This window comes from Triticum urartu, chromosome 5A (genome assembly GCF_056163025.1).
Source record: "Triticum urartu cultivar PI428250 chromosome 5A, HENAU_Tu73, whole genome shotgun sequence".
Lineage (NCBI taxonomy): Eukaryota > Viridiplantae > Streptophyta > Magnoliopsida > Poales > Poaceae > Triticum > Triticum urartu.
The window spans coordinates 11,787,099-11,806,388 of NC_141877.1; the positions used below are offsets into that span (position 1 = coordinate 11,787,099).

Sequence of the window (19,290 nt, forward strand, 5' to 3'; positions counted from 1 at the left end):
GAGAGTGGTAGGTGAGGGGGAAGGTCGCTACAGCAGGCTATGGTCGCCGCAGGCTCCTTTTTTTGTCTTGCATTAGATTGTCTAGGTGGAGCTTACCAAATTTGCATGTTGCAAATTAATCTTCAGTGTGTGTGTGTGCGCGTGCGTGCGTGCGCGCGCGCGTCTGTCTGTCTGTCTCTCTCTCTCTCTCTCTGTGTGTGTGTGTGCGCGCGCGCACGCGCGTCTGTCTGTCTGTCTGTCTCTGTCTGTGTGTGTGCGCGTGCGCGCACGCCCCATGTAACTTCAGAGTTTCACTAGTGTTAGGTTTTTTAGGAGAAAATAGTAGGTTACCCTGCTTTGTATGTGTATATTTTTTTAAAGATTTATAGATAAAAATAATATTGGTACAAGGCTATAAAACCACTACTAATGTACTACAAATTAGATGAAGTTTTCAGTTTAATATGACAATCCTGACTAAGCCTGTATTTGTGTTAGCCCACTACAAATGTACCAAAAATTAGATGAAGTTAATCTGCTAGACTCGAACTCACATCGTCGAGCTAGAAATTTTCTACCTACTACCTACCTATCATTTTCTCAAACAAACCAAAATTCTTTATTTAGTATTTAGTAGAAATTAGTCATTCTTACAACATGTTCGACGAAAAATACCAACTTGGATAATGAGTCCCCCCCCCCCCCCCCCCCCCCCGCGCCGGGTTAATAATTCATTAATGCGTAGTGAGTTTGGTAGATTCTAGTTTTATGTTTTTTTTTCCCGTGAGGATTCTAGTTTTATGGTTGCACTGGTTTTGCTAATTAATCACCATGTGCTGTCAATTTTTGAAGTTTTATGTTTGGCCTGCCCCCTACAGTCTAGTCTCTAGAAGTATTGATTCTAGTTACGGCTTGCTGTTCTTTATACTAATATACAATGGGATGTGATGGCAAGTTTACAAGACAATTCCCTTGTTTAGGACCTACTGCAAATTACTCATTCCTAGCAAGTCAGCATATAAACAGAAATATCAATTCACATACGGAAACCTCCCCTATTATTAATCCATGATTGCCCCCTTAAATTAATAATGTGAGATGGCAAAGGCCAGTTGTCGTGAGGGTCACAAGAACTTTCAGATGTCAAGGGGCAGATGTTGTGAGGTGGACAAGTTCTTACTAACTATCCTATGAACGACTGTTGTGACAATATGAAAATTGTCGTTTGCGAGTACATAGTATAATCTAGAAAAATACGCAGGTTCAATCTAGTGAACGCGTCACTATTTATTTGTACACTACTTGAATATATATAACAGTGTGATGTGCTTTGTTAGTATAGTCTACGACTCTCCGTACTATCTAAATTGTTTGATTTGGACCAATATTATAGTAGTTTAGAAGACTACGATTGTCTGGGTTAGGCATGCAAATTTTTCTCTGAACTTCTTTGACTACATGCATATGACCTCTGAGTTGGCATTTTTGGAACCGAAGAAAGACCCACCGAGTCATCTATTTGGAGTCATAATTAGTAATTGTTAGCCAGGTGGAAAGTTTACTAAACAATTCCCTTGTTATTGACCTAGTGCAAACTACTCAGTCCTAGCAAGTTAATATATATAAAGAAATATAAATTCACATACATGAACCTCCTCTTTTATTAATCCGTAAGATTGCACTTCAATTTAGAATGTTACATAGTAGCAAAGTGGGCAGTTGTAGTGAGGTGCTCAACATCTTCTTAATTATCCTTCGAACGTATGTCGTGAGAATCTGAAATACAAAGGTTCGGTGTGGTGGACGCATCGATGTGTCCTTGTCAACCTGCTTGACTATATTATAAATATGTGGTGTGTTATCTTAGTGTAAGCTACGTAGATACTATCTAAATTGTTTAATAGGGCCAGATGTGCCGTCTAGAAAACTATTAAGGTTTGGGTTTCTATGATTAGGTACAATAGGACAATCTAGAACAGTATTAAGAGCTGGGTTAAGCATCACGATTTTTTCTACACTTGTTGGGCTCAAGGACATATTAAATGATGTGATGAAATCTGGAATGTTGTCAACACAATAGCTAGCTGAATTGTTGTACCCGTAAGTGGTTATTTTTCACTAATAGCTTATTTCCTAAAAAGTTTAAAGTATCAGGATTAGTGACTGATTAAGCCCTTCATAATTCAACATAGTATTTTTCAACTCTTCCATCATACTTCTGTATGGAATAATATAATGTACATTGTGTTTTATCTTCTGCTTTGGATAAGATTAAGGTTGCATCTGACCATGGAGTTGGAAATTAGTAACTGAACAAAGACTGACCGAGTCAGTTATTGGGAGTCTTGGTTAGTTATTCTTAGCTAGGTATAACCTATTCATACTCTACAGTCTATTGAAATATATAGGTTGATATCTAGTCACTAACTTCTGCTTACGTTAGACTTGCAAGAGCTGCCTCTAATTGATTGCATGTGAAATTTATAAAATAGCTTAGCTAACTTGACGAATGGGAGAAATTAATTTGATGCACTCGCACTCTGAGCCTATGGCACTGCCATCGCACGCACCCTGCTGCCTTATCCCCATGCTCCATAACCAAGCACCGCCTATTGGCCTTAGTCGAGCCAGTTCCACGATATTGGATGCCACAGCGCAATTGAGACCCTAGGGACCTCTACGTGGGTCAACATGTTCAATCTATCCCATACCAAAAGACTGAGCTAAAAACCATACAATTCTCCATTCATTGTTGGAGTAAAAGCGGGTGAAAACCCTGGCAAGGGAGAATGACATGTCTAACTTAGGCATATAAATTGCTCAAGTTAGAAAGGCGAGCAAACCCGGTACAACACATAAGAAAGCACAACCCTGAGGAACATGATCCATGTCATCGTCTAACATAAACGCAGCCAACCCGACGAGTGTGAGAGAAAACTACTAGGGATAAGCCTATTAGTGGCGTGGGGTAATAGGGTAGTAGTAGCACAGGTGGCAAGTGAGGAGGGGGGGGGGGGGTCACAACCACTACCTCTCGATGCCGCCCGTGTCGCCTCCTGTTTGGCAAATCGGGACCGTGTTGGGTTTTTGCATTATAATATTTAGGTGGAGCTTGCCAAATTTCCATTATACAATTATCATTTTGTATAAATATGCTCAAGCAAGAGCTAAGGTAGATAGTCACTCGGTTGCATAACTTGATGTTTCATTGCTGTTATAATATTGGTTGAGGCCAAAACAGAAGGTTTTGCTATTGCATATTTCCATCTAACATTTTTGTAGTACTGAAGATCTGTGAATCATTATCATTATGAAATCTTAGTCGAGAAATTTGACTAAATATTTTCTTTACTAGCATTTGGTGCCATTACTTGCAAGCCTTCACACAGAAATATAACAAGCCTACATGCTACACCGTGCACGCGCGAGTGCACGCGTTTCCTTTGGTACTTGGGTAAGAGCTCGAGTTGGAATTTTGATGTCCACTAGATAGATAATTCCATTGTTCTTTGCAGAACCAAACCAACTTATATATGTAAGATTTAATAGAAACTAATCGTTCCTATAATATGTTGAAAATTATCAATTTGCATACCCATTCTCCTCTTCTTTAATGCATGATTGGCTTGGTATCTTCTGTTTGAAATGCCGTTTGCTAGTTTTGCTAATTATCATCTTGTGCTGACAAACTATACAAGCTGTCTTTTGGTAGTGCCCAACTGTCAAGTCTTTAAAAGTATCATGGTCTTTGCAATCAAGTTCAACTAGATATATGTTCACAAAAAAATCAACTAGATTTTTTTTATTTGGACTTGATGTCATTTGTAGTAAGTCTTCACAAAAAAGAAAAAAGTGTTCCAACATCATCTTTTTTATTGTCCATGATGCACTTCCTTGCATCCGATGTGCACGTCTGTGAATCTGTTAATGTTCATGCACTAGCCAACACAACCAAAAGTCCGAACTGATGGAGAGGGTCGGACATTACACTCCAACACTCCCCCTCACATCTATGCTCCTTTGGATTTATGACATGGGTAGCAGAAGCGGCGTCATGCCGCAATTATTTATTGTGTTTACTGGATTTTGAACGCTGATCCTCTTCGTTGCAAGTTTATGTAACTAACCAGTTCACCCATCAGTCTGAACTTGTGAAAAGTGCTAGGCAATCCACATACACACTTCAACAACCCCCTCTCATGTGTGATATGAAAAGTCGGCACATGGAGGGGGCAACAACAATAGAATGTGTCCTTTGCCAGTGGTACAGTATAGCAGACCTCCCTTTTTTTTAATCCAAGATTAACCCTAGACTGTAGCAAAGTGGTAGTTGCACCGAGGTGCAGAAGTTCTTTTTAATTATGACATGCATGTGTGTTGTCGGGATATAAAAATTATCTGCTGCGAGGAGGTAGTATAATCTATTCCCTATGTTCCTCAATATGAAATGTGTTCACATTTTAATTTAAACTACAAAAATATCTTACGTTTGTGTACAGAGGTAGTATAATAATACAATGCTTCAATCTAGTGGAGACATCACTATTTTGTGTACACCTCCTTGACAACATAACAATTATAAATGGGTGTTTGATCTCTATCACATTGAACAGCTCCATGCATCTTATTCCGCTCGATAGTTATTTCTCAAAAAAGAAGATGAGGGATGTTAGCGACTGAGAACGCCCTCCAAAATATGGCAAATATTGTTCGACACATACGTGCACAAGGAAGAATATGATGTACATGATGTTTTTGTCTTTAATATGCTAGTTGTAGGTGACAGTGAAGTTGGAACTCATGTAACCGAAGAAAGACCGGACGAGTCATCAATTTGGAGTCTTAATTAGTTATTCTTTGGCAGGAAGAAAGTTTCCATTCTCGACAATTTATTGTAAGATGGGCATCGAACGTGTGGTAACTAAGACCGAGTAATCTATTTCTAGTCTTATAATTGGTTATTCTTAGCAAAGAAAAAGAATTAACTGACAATTTTATTTACAGACATGTCTCTAACTTGTGGTAACTAAGTTTTGTGTATATAAAACTTACAGGAACGTCATCTAATAAATTTGGTTAGTAAATTTATCAAATGAATCAATTGACTTGGTGGATTGAGGATATTAGTTGGGCCTGATGCGTCACTATTTATTTGTACACTACTTGTCTATATTATAAATGTGTGACGTGCTTTGTTAGTGTAGTGTATGTACTATCTAAATTATAGCGAGGTAGAAAATTATGTGTGGCGTGCGTCACTATTTATTTGTACACTACTTGATCGAGTCATCTATTTGGAGTCACAATTAGTAATTCTTAGCAAGGTAGAGAGTTTACTAAAAAAATTCCTTGTTAAGGACCTAGTGCAATTACTCGGTCCTAACAAGTGATCATATATAAAGAAATATCAGTTCACATACACGAACCTCCCCTTTTATTAATCGAAAATCCTACACTTACGAATGACTTGCAAAAGTTTACGTAACTTCTCCTCAACACGATCCCCCCCACCCCCTCCCCTCCCCCCCCCCCCCCCCCCCCCCACTGAATTTAACTGGGGTAGAACGTTAGACAGTAGTAAAGGGGCAATTGTAGCGAGGTGCACAACTTCTAATTATCCGTTGCATTTTTGTGGTGAGAATATCAAAATTGTCTTTTGAGGGTAAGTAATATAATCTAGAAAGTACAAAGTTTTGATCTACTAGACACATCGCTATGTCTTTGTGCACCTACTTGACTATTTTATAAGTATGGGGTTTGTTATCTTAATGTAATCTATGTATAATCTAAATTGCTTGATTAGGACCAATAGTGCAGTCTAGAAACCATTAAGGTCTAGGTTTGTTTGATTAGGGACAATAGAGTCTGGAAAACTATTCAAGTCTAGGTTAAGCATCACAATTTTTCTCAATAATTATTTGACTACATATAAAATGACGTGATGGATCTGGACAGTCAACAGTAGCTAGCTGAACTGTTGTAGCTATAACTGGGTGTTCTCTCCGAGGAATTGTTTCTTACAGAGTACCAGGAAATATTTGGTACTGATTAAGCTCCGTGGAGTATGCCCAAGTATTATTCAACTCTTCCATTGTGTTATATCTTTTGCTTTGGATAAGCTTAAGACAACATCAGAACATTGAGTTGGTAAATGCGTAACTGTAGAAAGACCGACTAAGTCATATGTTTGGAGTCTTGATTACTTTTTCTTTCCTAGACACAACCTATTTTTGGAAGAAATAGCCCTCAATCCTATAATCACTAATAATTGCTCACGTAAGACTAGCAATAGCCGCCTCGAACCAATTGCATGTGAAATTCATCAAATCACATAAATAACTTGGCGGGATGGAGATAGTAATTCGGACCTGATTCATCTATTGTTCCGACCCTATGGCACCACCCTCGCATGCACACCACTGCCTTGGCCCCATGCTCCGCAACCAAGCGCCACTTACTGCCCTTGATCGAGCTACTGCCAAGAAGCTCAAGGAAACCCTAGAGGCCTCTATGTGGGTCAACATGTTGAATCTATCCTGTATAGGGAACTTGAGCTTAAAAATCATAAAATTCTCGATTCATTATTGGAGGAGAAGGCGACCAGCCCCGGTACAACACATAAGCAGCACAACCCTAAGGACTGCGATCCATGTCATCTTCTATCCGATATCACACCCAACCTGATGACGACGACTTCTGAGCTAACAATGCCATCGATGGTATAAACTTGATGATATATTTTCTTTAGTAGGACTTGTTGCTGCTTTTCTAAAATAAAGAAAAATCAACTTGCATACGAAACCTTCCTTTTTATTAATCCATGATTGTCCCCTTAATCAAAAATATTAGACGGTACCTAGTGGGCAATTGTAATGAGAGGTGCATAAGTTCTTGCAAATTAAACCCATGACATCCCGTGCCCCACAATAAAAATTGTCTTACATCAGTAGTATAATTTAGAAATTAAGATATGAACTTTCAATGAAGCTATTTAAGGTACCGCTATTTCTGCGTACACCTCTTTGGCTATATAATTGTTTTTGTGGTACATTTATTTATTTATTTAGTCTACTATCTAAATTGTTTGTTTAAGGCCAAGAGTATAGTCTAAAAAAATGAGTGTCCAGTCTAGCTAGTTGAGCCTTTGCAATTTATATGCGCACTTGCTTTACTATATTAAATGACATGAATGAAATTTGTAGTATAGTCTACTAACGAAATTCTTTGTTTGTGGCTTAGGAAAAATATATTTATCCTTTCTATGATAAAAAAGAACTACAGATGTAACCTCCTCATTTATCGATCTACCAGTAATTGTGTACATGCAATGCACATTAATATTAGGCAATATATTAAATCTATGGCACATTAATCGTGTACGTGTCATGCCCGTTAATATTAGGTAATATATTGATTGCATTGGACTCTAATATTTGACAAGATATTAATTGCTTGGTGATATTACGTAGGATATAATTAAATTGTTAGTGCTAGAATAGATATTGGACATGCTAATTAATTAGGGGAGGATCGGGTGAGGGAGGTCGTTGTATGTGATTGGGGCTAGACATGCATGGGATTGTGGCAAAACATTGAATATGATCCCTTGGATTGAATGGAAAACCATGGAAGCAATGCCAACTCTTAGAATTAATTAGATGGATTAGAGCATCTCCAGCTGCGCCCCCAACAGGCCCTCCCCAGGCGTTTTTGCCACGCCGGCGCCGAAAAAACGGCCCAGTCGTCTCCACAGAAACCCGTTTTTCGCTGGCTCGGGCCGAAACTGGGGCCGGCGGACCCAGGTAGAACCCGGCGCCCTGGGGGGCGCCTGGGGCGCCGACACAAGCGAAAAAGGGCGCGTGGGTCCGCCCTGTCGGCGAGTCCAGCGCCTATTCCCGCTGTTTCTTCCCGCTTTCCCCCCACTTCCCTCCCATTTTCTCCTTTCCTCCCGCCAATCTCCCTCCCACTCGCCTCCCAGCCGGCCGCCATGCCACCGAAGAAGTACGTTGCTCCCCGCTCGGCGGCAACCGCGACCGCCTCCGTCTCCCAACCAAAGCAGAGGAAGCCAAGGGCGCCGCCGTCCAAGCTATCGGGCATGACAAACGCCGAGTGGAGGGCGGAAGTTCAGCGACGGGAGGCTGTCACCGCTGACCGGCGCAACAGGGCCATCGCCAAGAAGGCCCGTGACAACACGGCGCGCGCAGCTGCGGCTGCCGCTTCGGCGGACCAAGCCAAGGCCGAGGCGACTCGCGCGGGGATGATGAATCCACCCGGCGGCCACGCCCAATACGCTCCCTGGGGCCAGCAAAGCGTCGGCTCTCGGTCGCCGCAGCCGTGGGGATCGTCCTCGCCGAGCTACGCCGACGGGGATGCGCACGGTGGGTTCAACCCAAACATCACATTTCCCCATGGACACCCGGCCCAGCGCACGCCCTCGCCTGCCTTCACCGGCGTGCAGTACCCTCCATACAATTACTCGCCGCCCGCCTACGCGTCCTCCCCGACACCCCATCTACGCTGTTGCGCGCTGCCCTTCTCGCACCTCGGCGACACCGACGAGACCGAGGATGACATGGACGTCATCATTGCCGCAGGTTCGGCCGCGGCCGCCGCGTCTCCCGGGTTTGTCACCCAGGACGAGACGGCGGATCTCAGCGGCTGCATGGACGGCGAGCTCGGCTACGTCTACGGCGAGGACGAGCAAGAGGAGCAGGAGCAGGATGAGGAGGACGACGAGGAGGAGGAGGAGCCGGCGCCTGTTCCGGCGAAGGGCGCAAGAAGAAGAAGCGGGTGGCCAGGTCAGACGAGTCGCACATCAAGTGGGCGTCCAAGGAGGAGGAATGCCTCGCCGAAGCATGGAAAGTCGTCTGCCTCGACCCGACCACCGGCACGAACCAGAGCATCGACACGTACTGGGACCACATCAAGGCCGCTTCAAAGGCGTCTACATGCAGCGCGGCTCGAAGGCGATGGCGAACCATTGGGGGCGTATCCAGGGGGCGTGCAACAAATGGCATGGGGTCATCGAGGAGGTCGCGGCTCACCCGGAGAGCGGCGCCGGCGTTGAGGATCAGGTATACCACGCCGGTCTCTCCCGCCTCTCTTCGCCGTGTACGCCTGCCAACTGTTTGTTCCTCCGCGCAGTTGCTGCGCATGTTCGCCCTGTACCGGCAGAGCAACAGCGACGCTGAATTCAAGTACCTTCACGTTTACAAGCGCATTGCCAGTGCGAGAAGTGGGCGGAAGTCCGGCGCACCCTCGACAAGGCCAAGGAGACCTACAAGCCGGACGCGCCGACACCTGGCGCATCGGAAGGGCGGCCGGACGGCAACAAAGGTGCCAAGAAGGGGAAACACGCTGACGCGGCTACCGCTCGAGTGCACGAGTCCATCGAGCACTGCCTCGCCGCCGACGTGCAGACCCGGGCCGTCCTTCGTGAAGAGAAGACTGATGCGCGGTGGTCGGCGTTGATGTCGAGCAGCGCCGTCAAGCTCGACCTGCTCCAGACCAACGTCGCCGCGAAGAAGAGAAACACCGACCTGTCTTTCCTGTTGGGCGGGGCGGACATGCTCCAGAGCACCGACGAGGCGGCCAAAGCGTGGTACTTGGCAGAGCACGGCCTCATCCTGAACCAGCTTCCCTCGACACCGCTGCCGACGCCGACGCCCATGCCAACGCCGCCGCCAAGCCCGCGTGATGACGCCTCCACGACGCCCAGCAGCACCGATGTCGTGCCGACACCGCCCAGCGCAGAAGCAGCTCCGACACCGCCAAGCCCGCGCACGCCAACTCCGCCGACGCCTGGGGCAGAGCCCGCCGAGTGATGCGAACACGAACTTCTGCCGCTCTATTTTTTGTACGCCTGTCCGATCGCCGAACTGTGACTTGATATCGCCGGACTTGTGTGACGTCTTTTGTGAGCGGGAACGACCAAGTTTGAATTTTCCGCGTCCAAGGGGCGGCGCTTGGGGGCGTGACTGGAAGCTAGGTCGCCCCCAGGGACCGAACTAGTGCTGGTTCGCCCCCAGACCGCTATTTTTTAGCGCCCTGGGGGGCCGAACGGCTGGAGATGCTCTTAGATGGTAGGGTGTGGGTTGTTCTGGGTACACTAGTTTTGATGGATTTAGAAGAATTGCAAGTCGCGCTTTCTTAAGTAGTAGATATGATTTGCTTTGTAAAGGATTTTTAGACCATGGGGGTAACATGAAATTTCATTTCTAATTAATTAGCCCCTATGTGTGAAATAAAAACCCATGATTGATGGATTCTAGGCTTCCGATAGCTCTACCTTGGCAGTGGCAGTGTCCATCTTGAAGCCATTGGTGAGCGCAAACCCTGCCATGGCCCACGCTCTGCAACCAAGGTCCACCCTACCGTACTCTATCGAGCAAGTTCACTACATTGGATGCCTCAGCCACGCCGGGGGCGGGGGCGGGGGGGGGGGGGGGGGGGGGGGGTGTTGGGAGACCATAGACGCTTCATGTGCACTATGGTGCGGTGCCAGGTGGATTTCCAACATATTATTGAATGATGATCTGATCCAAACCCTTGTGGGTCTATTTTTGTAGAAGGACCTCCAAAGAAGTTGAATTAGCGAGTACTTTTGGACAAAAATGTCATTACAATACACCCTCTAGACTTCATGAAAATAGTGTAGAAGTTCTAAAATTGTAATCGAGTAAAGTGGGTCCTTGGTTATTCATTTTTAAAATAGTTTTATAATGCACCACGGCTCGGTTTGCTTATTATTAGTTGTTCCTCGGCATCATTTTATCTAGATTTACTTCTTTCGTTTATTATAGTATATAAGAACTACTTTAAACTTTTATAGTTGCTGTGAAACATGTTATATTGTTTTAGTTGCTGCTGTAAAAATTTGATTGAACCCTTTCGTTTTCAAAATTCTTTGGAAAAAATCAAAAGTGCAAACCACCAGAATTCAAACTATGACTATTTCAACTGATAGTTATTTTAAAAATTAGGAAATTCGAAGAATTTTGAAGTTAAATACTATTGGTAGTTTAAACTTTCAACCTTTTAGAAACATAAAAAAAATCATAGGAGAGAGAAAGCAAAGAGATGTGATACCATGGGCCCATTGTCTACATGTGACAGTAGATAGCAATTGGAATAAAATAAAGCGGAAAGGTAGGCAAGATAAGGAAGCTATGTAGTAGTACATAGTATCTCGTTTTTTCTTTTTGCGGGGTAACTATCTCGTTAGTTGTTGGAGAAATGATATTCCTACCATGCACGTGGTACATCATGCATGCATTCACTCTCCGTCGTTGCTTTGAGATTCGTGTCATACTTACCTATTTTTGGGGAAGTTTGTCTCATTTAAGAGTATTGCATAATGTTTTGTTAGGCTTATTTATCTTGTTTCAAAGTGTATCATAACATTTTGTTGTCTGCCATCAAATCCGTACCGAAACCAACAAATTCAAAAAGAAATAAAAATCTGCTAAACTTCTACCAATGCAATCTTCCTTCCTTCAGTGTGCTGGAAAATTTCGAGAAAATTTTCTTCGCCATTTGGATATTAATTGGGACAAGTTTAGTAATTTTCAGTCCAATTCGAAGATTCATTTTAAACAGAAACAATTGAAGTAATTCAGTCTACCTACCCTGAATATTCTATGAAAGGTTGTGCAAATTTGGCCTGCCATTTCAAAGTTTGGACCTAAAGTACGTTTGGCCAACGGTTGCAAGAATGCGCAAACCTTCTTTCCTTCTTACAGGAACCCAAACTTCAAATCTTCCAGCAAAATTTCTCCGGAATGAGGGTAATTCAATTACTAGATTTAGATTTTTTATAATATTGAGTTGTTCTTCAATTTTTTCCAATAAAAATAAAACTTTCAAATAAATTTTGAAGAACTCGGTGAGCCAGCTCGGCTTGAGCCTGCTGCTCATCAAGCCGAAAATGAGCTGAGCCACTACGATAGCCAATGCCGGTCATGTGGGTCATGTCTGCCAGATTGAATAAAATGAAATGGATGAAGAAGCTGTCTAGTAATAGTACACATAGATATCTTGGTGTTGGGTGTGTATATATAGGGAGGTATCCCTGCCTATCTATCACACACACAGACATACAGAAGCTGCTCTCTCTGTCTGTCTCAATCTACTTCCTCTACTCGATCGACCGACCTTAGCGAGCACCATGGCGCTGTTCCATGACGACGACAAGCCTTCTTCTCCGAATAATGCAGGTACAGCTAGCTAGCTTAATCTGAGAGATCCCAATGTAACTAATTCACCAAGGGAATGTGGTTGTTAATGGAGGATTATATGCATGTGCAGGTTCGAGCAAAGATGGGCTGGTGACCATGGCATTTCCGGCGTTCAGCAGGAAAGATGTGGGGCTGACCAAGGACGCGGTGACGGCGGTGGTGGAGATCAAGGCGACATCCTCCGCCGCCATGAGGGAGGGGCTGGACCTGGTGGCGGTGCTCGACGTTAGTGGCAGCATGAGCGGGGACAAGATCGAGAGCGTGAAGAAGGCCCTTCAGTTCGTCATCATGAAGCTCACCCCCATGGACCGCCTCTCCATCGTCACCTTCGACAGCTCCGCCCGCAGGCTCAACCCGCTGCGCTCCATGACGCAGGCTGCCCAGACCGACCTCAAGGCCATCGTCAACGGCCTAGCGGCCGGCGGCGGCACCGACATAAAGGCCGGCCTTGACCTGGGGCTGGCCGTCCTCGGCGGCCGCGTCCACACCGAATCTCGCACCCCCAACATCTTCCTCATGTCCGACGGGCAGACCTCCGGTGACCCCAGGCAAGTGAACCCCGGCGACGTGGCCGTATACACCTTTGGCTTCGGCGCTGGCACGGACCACAAGCTGCTGAGCGACCTGGCCAAGAAGTCTACCGGCGGGACGTACAGCGCGGTGCCCGACGGGACCAACCTCAGCGCGCCCTTCTCGCAGCTGCTCGGCGGCCTGCTGACGGTGGTGGCGCAGGACGTGCAGCTCACGCTCGAGCCCAACAACGCCGACGGCGACCTGGACAAGATGACCGTGGCCCCCGGCACCGACTACACCACGACCACCGACGCCAAGAGCGGCCTCATCACCATCAAGTTCGGCACCCTCTTCAGCGGAGAAGCGCGCAAGGTGGCCGTCAACTTCACGCTCAGGGACAGCGACGAGACCGAGGAGTACGACGCCACCTTGGCCGAGGCGCGGCACAGCTACGCCGGCCAGAAGACGCGCCAGCCTTCGGAGAACATCCTGATCGTGCGCACGCCCAACCCAAGCCCTGCCGACCCCTCCAGTGCGGGCGCCTCCCAGCGCTCGGTGCAGGCCGAGGAGCTGCGCCGGCTGCACGCCAACACGATCGGCACGGCGAGCCTCCTGGCGGACGCCGAGAAGCTGGCGGAGGCGCGGGAAAAGATCATGGACGCGCAGAACGCGGTGGAGGACATCATGTTGGATGACGGCGAGAGGATGATCAACGCGCTACGCGCTGAGCTGCTGCAGCTGCTCACTTTCATGGAGTCGCAGGCGCTCTACAACGAGCGGGGCCACCCCTACGCGCTCGCCACCATTGCGTCGCACGGCCGTCAGCGCACCGCCGGGAGGGGCGACGAGGGGGAGGTCATCTCCCTCTACGTCACGCCGCGCATGATCGCCTACCTGGAGCAGGCCAAGAGGTTTGAGGAGAACCCGGAGGAGCCGGTGCCCACCGCCGACGACGACGTCGAGGAGGAGATAAAAAACGATCCATTTGGCACCATCGCCGCCCCGCTCGCCCTCTACCTCGACACCGCCATACAGGCGCTGCAGTCCATCAAGAAGGTGCTCGCCGACGCCAGCCAGCGCAAGCGCTAGCTCAACCGCGCCCCCGATGGTGCAACACTTTATCATATATCTATCCTCGCATCGCATTGCATGTGTTTGTACGTTGGCTTGCATGTAATTTTCCGTTTATCTCTTCCCTGTAATATTGTAATCCATGTACCCCGTTTGCTTCAATCAATTAAATAAAGAGCATGTAATTGCTCGAGTTTGATACTTTGACGCTTCTCACGCATCCTCTATCCTCTATTCTTAAACTAGACCTTAAAGTCGCGTGTAGCCGTGCCCGTCCATCGTAATAAGGAAATATACTAATACTTGACACTAATTAAGGTGGTTTAAATATCAGAGATATTTTATATTAATCAGGTGGCTTTACATTGTAAGAATGAATGCATGTATACACACAATGCTAAATTTGAACAGTTCAATGGGGAGCATAGTATGCGCGTGCACATGCCAACTGCAAAGTAGCTAGTGTGGCAAGACTATGGAAATATAGGTTGTTTAGTCTAGACATCTAAGGACATGATCCTTATCACATACTGTATCATCACTGACATTTTTGGGGAGGGAATAGTTACAAGATGATGCCAAATCGTTGGGTGGTGCTGGAAATATAGAGGCTACACCACAATAATAGTTGAGTACTTGAACTATCACACATGTTAGCAAGAAATAAGAATCAAAGAAACTTATTTGCAGAACTGGGCTAGCTTGCCAAACTCACAATGCATTTCTGAACCATTGATATCAATAATCTTAAATAGGTAGTACTCTATGGCTACATCGGAATATGTTGAACCTATAATTTAGAGAACTTTTTAAAACATGCCTGATGAGCACCAATCTTGGGCAGTCACGGACCAATTACATGGGAAAGGCGGATCCGCGGATGGATAAATCACCATACAGAAAGACGGCAAGAGCCTTCGTACATGATATAATCACAACACTAGAAGGGTTAAAAGATTTCCTTAATTAGAGAGAATTTGCACAGAAAATTTACCAGAAAATTTCTTGTCTCGTCCAACCTGCCTGTCGTAGAGGAGCATGGGCTTATTAGTGCCACACTCCCGTCCTGGGTCAGCGTGGACGTGGTAGGGGCGTTGCACAGGCCGGTAACAAGGGCGGCATCCCGAGCATCACCGGCGACCAGTAAGTTTAAAGAGAAGAGGCCCCCTAATGAGTGCCGCTTGCCGTTGCGATCCCTAGACGTCGGCGGCGGAGGTAGGGTGTCACCGCCGACGGGATGGACGATTCTTAGGTCGCCGCTAGTCGTAAGGCATGATCCCCTCACAGCCACGAGGCAGATCCTCCGCCAGCCGAGCGGCGCTGGGCAAGCTGCCGCATTAAGGAGGGTGGGAGCTGGACTGGGAGATCGGAGATAGGGATGGATGGAGAATTGCACGGGGCGGGGGCAAGATTTCTGTCGGTCGGTTTACGTGGGCTTTTGGGCTGATTGGTCCAATGAACGGGATGATCCCTGAGTCAGGCTGCGGAGCAGCGGCCCGATTACGTGGGTCTAGTTGGTCGCGACGCGGTTAAAACGCACTGGACAAGGTCTCGGCGGGACGAAGTGACGATCTGGACAAGTTCAAAAAACAAAACGACGATCTGGACGGTTCCTGTGCTAGATCGATCTAAAGTAGCTAGCTTTGTTTACCGTTTTGTAAGAGTTGCAACCCACTATCTATTTTTCCTCTTCATGCAACTATGCCACATCGTCAAATCATGCGTGTGGTCATAAGTTAAACTTTGTGCTCTAATCTATTCATGCAACCATGTCACCTCATCAATCATGCATGGATTTGTATCACTATTTTTTGCGGGCAGCATAAACTATCATGTCACACATTTTTATTGCTTGACCTATATATATTTGTACGTTAGATGCTTGAAGCAAATATATGTAGGTCACATTACACATTTTTGTTGAAAATGCCACACCGTTTGACTTCAATCCAATAGATTTCTCTTTTTATATAACATTTTGTGACATGCTTCATATACTTTATAGTTTTCAAAATACATCCCAAGAGCATTCCTAAATTTTTTTGTGCAATTGTTGTAGGCTTTTAACATCTATTTATGCATCTGATTTACCAAGATTCTCGCAGCAATGCGCGGGGCATCAGCTAGTATTACATGCACACGCATCTAATTAGACTAACTCTACAAAATGCAACCCCCCAAAAAATTCTACAAAATGGAGTATTTAACTAAAAAATTATTTGTTACCAAAGTAAAAAATATATAAGTCATAAAATTGTTTATGTGGTTAAAAAGCTGTTCATGTAATTAAGAAAATTGTTCGCACTCTAACATTCATGCAATTAAAGAAAATTGTAATTGTTATTAAATGTTTGTGTAATTTTTTTAAAAAAAATTGTCAATTTCTTTAAAAAGTTCTTCTAATTATTACAATATATACGCACGTTTCAATAAAAATAAATTGTAATTTTAATAAATATTACAATGTTCATGTTATTTTTTAAAATGCGCACTTTTGGAAAAAACAATATGCATTTAATATTTTTGTGTGCACTAAGAAGTGTTCACACATTTTTAAAAATGTTCATGTAATTTTAAAACATAACATTTTTTTAAAACTGAAAATGGGAAAACAAAAGAGGAACATAAAAAGGGAAAACCCAAAAAGCAAATTAACAGGAAAAAAGTGAGAACCAAGAAAACACTAAGAGGAGATAATTGTTTTTTCCGAAAAAACTGGTCGAAAAATCGGAGACAACTGTCCCCGTAAAATCACAAATAAAACTGCGTGCCCTTTTTAAAACCCATCCAGGCCCTGGCTATTCGGTCGTCCTACATCAAGGTGCATGGCGACCCCCGTGAGCACGCCATATTGCTCGTCACGAGCGATATGTAGTCCTTGTGGCCTATGTACTACTGCATATGGTTGGGAGCGAGCCATCGTCGATGGGATATGGCATGCCAAGTTTTTTGGAGCATACTGTTGTTAGAATTCACACGATATATTAAAAAACAGAGTTAGAAATGAGCAAAGGTGGTGAGCCAAACTACACATGGTGACTAGGGATTTAGTGATGACGGAGCGCGCACGGTTGTGAACTACTTCGTTACATTCTCTCCTCTCATAGTAGAAATCCGCCACGGTGAAAGCTGCAGATCAACCCTTCACTTTCCTTAAAATATGGCAATACACTGCAAGCGCATGGACCATCGTAGTACATTTCAATGGAAATGTTGCCCCAATATTTTTTGAACCAATGGAACAAATTAAGGCTGAGCATTTCCCCTTTCCAGCCGTCAAATTGTCACGAATAATAGCCATGTTTGCACACAAGTCATCACATGGAAATAACTTACTAACTATCGCCTTCTATGAGACATCGGCAATGCCAGTAAGATAAACTAAAATAACAAAATGAATTTAAAATAGGAATTAAAGGCACGACCCAAATACTAAACAAAACGACGAGTAATAAATGGATCTAGGCTATTGTCTGTCTAAACATGCAGTGGTCTACTATGTAAAGCAAGCTAGAGGGAGAAGACAAATCTAGACATGACAAGTGCACATCTCCCACACACCAATACGACCTCACATAACATCTCGTCAGCATATCATGATAACTAAGAGGCACAATAGTAGTTCGCTACAGACTCTAAAAAATAGCATGCAGTGATACAATTCTTTTCTTGGACCAATTTCATGGCATGATATTGGAAAGGATCTTTGTTATAGAAAAAACGGAGATTCCTCCCTGGTTCAGTAAAAATGATACCCTGGCTGGCAATCAAAATACAGAATGAATATAGTCTCAATTCTCAAACAGAAAAGGAAGATACAAACAAGGTACTAGCAACATGCCATAAGCAAACAACAAAGACAACACTTTACAAACAACTATTTTCTACAGAGACTTATGCATGACTAATAGTGCCATGTTTTCTGCTTTGCTGCAAGCCTTGGCCTACTGCGTATGCAGATGAATGTTTGTTCTAGGTGATATATTCCAACCAGTGGCAATTTGTTGTATAGACAAGATTTTTTGTTGCAGGGTGTATTTAAAATGATGTGATGTTTTTGCATTGATTTAACACAACGTACAAAAAAAAATAGTGATGATGTTGCAAAATGGTGTGCAAAAATGTTACATTCATTTTTTTTCAAGTTGTAAGCTTTGACTTTGAGTCGCATCTGGAAGTGCGGAAGGTGGCCGATCAGCCACTGACTCCATGCGACTGAAACATGTCCGTGTCCCTATGAAGGACGAAGCCCAAGTGAAAATTTTGTAGCGTAAAGAAAATATCTACGGTATTTCCTATTCTTTTTCCTCGAGTCACAAATTTTGCATCAGAGATGACTGTACTGTACTACTAAAAGAGCAACCAGAAATTTGAATGTCTCGAGTAAGAGTAAGTTATTTTTGTCTGAGATTATGGATAGGTTGTACTCGAGATAAGAATAACTAAGACTCCAAATAGGACTGACCGAACGGTCGATCTTTAATTCTTTAGTTATACAAATTCCAACTCATTGTCTCACATGCACGTAGCGTGATACGTAACCTTAAGCTGATCCAAATAAAACAGAAGACAAAAGATCATGTACACATTATACATAGTTGGTTTTTCATATCGAATGTCACATCTTCATAGAAGGGCATCTTCCATGTCGACGTATGAACTGTTTATTTTCTGGAGCAGCAAGTTAAGCAATACCTTTTATATAATCGAAGACTTCAACCACATGAACTAGAACAGTCACATAAAATTATTTACTATTTTCTACTATTTAAACTTCACGAACCTAACATATCTCGGCGTACTTGTACAAGAACCGAACAACTAATGGTTGTACAAAATCAAGAATTTAATATATGGTTAGTCTTCTCTTAGTTATTTGCATAGCATTCATATAATTTCAATAAATGGTGGGGAGGCTGCATGTGGAATTTTCTCTTTTTCTTACCAATGGTTATTGATTGTCATGTGGCCCTAAACAAAGAATTTGGTGATCTAGTAGACTAGTATTTTCGAAGTTTCATCACATCATTTATAGATGGTCAATGAAGTGTAGAGAAAATTGCGATGGTCTAGACCGAACCTTCGTAGTTGTCTAGACTATAGTATTGGCTCTAAGACTACTTACAGTGGGAGTAATATAGGTAGTAACATCACACATATCTAGATAAAATAGATGATGTGACAAGCAATAAATGAAGAAAGAGAGGCATGTGGTAACATGGCTAGTTACTACTAGTATGAGTAACATCACACATATCAAGGCAAGATGAGTTTATAGCCTAATAAATGAAGTGTTGTATGTTACCACACATATGTTACTCCCCACTATAGAGATAGTAACATAGACTAGTAACATAAACATGCTACTACTCTATGTTACTACCCCATTGTGGCTAGTCTAAACAAACAATTTAAATAGTGTGTTGTCTACATTAAGAAAAGTCACCACCAAATTATTATATAATCAAGGAGGTGTACATAGACATAGCCA

General features: G+C 44.1%; 1 protein-coding gene across 1 annotated transcript; it reads left to right on the forward strand.

Moving 5' to 3' along the window:
• Positions 1–12,084: 12,084 nt before the first annotated feature.
• LOC125506620 (putative E3 ubiquitin-protein ligase EDA40) lies at positions 12,085–13,953 on the forward strand. Its single transcript, XM_048671410.2, has 2 exons — positions 12,085–12,194; positions 12,286–13,953. Exons 1-2 carry the CDS (start codon positions 12,146–12,148, stop codon positions 13,815–13,817), a joined length of 1,581 nt encoding a protein of 526 aa, XP_048527367.1. The 5' UTR covers positions 12,085–12,145; the 3' UTR covers positions 13,818–13,953.
• The last annotated feature ends 5,337 nt before the right edge of the window (positions 13,954–19,290 follow it).

Bases quoted from the DNA above. Each gene is read 5' to 3' on its own strand.
- LOC125506620 (XM_048671410.2), top strand. From the start codon at position 12,146: ATGGCGCTGTTCCATGACGACGACAAGCCTTCTTCTCCGAATAATGCA. The intron at 12,195-12,285 runs GTACAGCTAGCT...ATGCATGTGCAG, and splicing joins TTCTTCTCCGAATAATGCAG to GTTCGAGCAAAGATGGGCTG.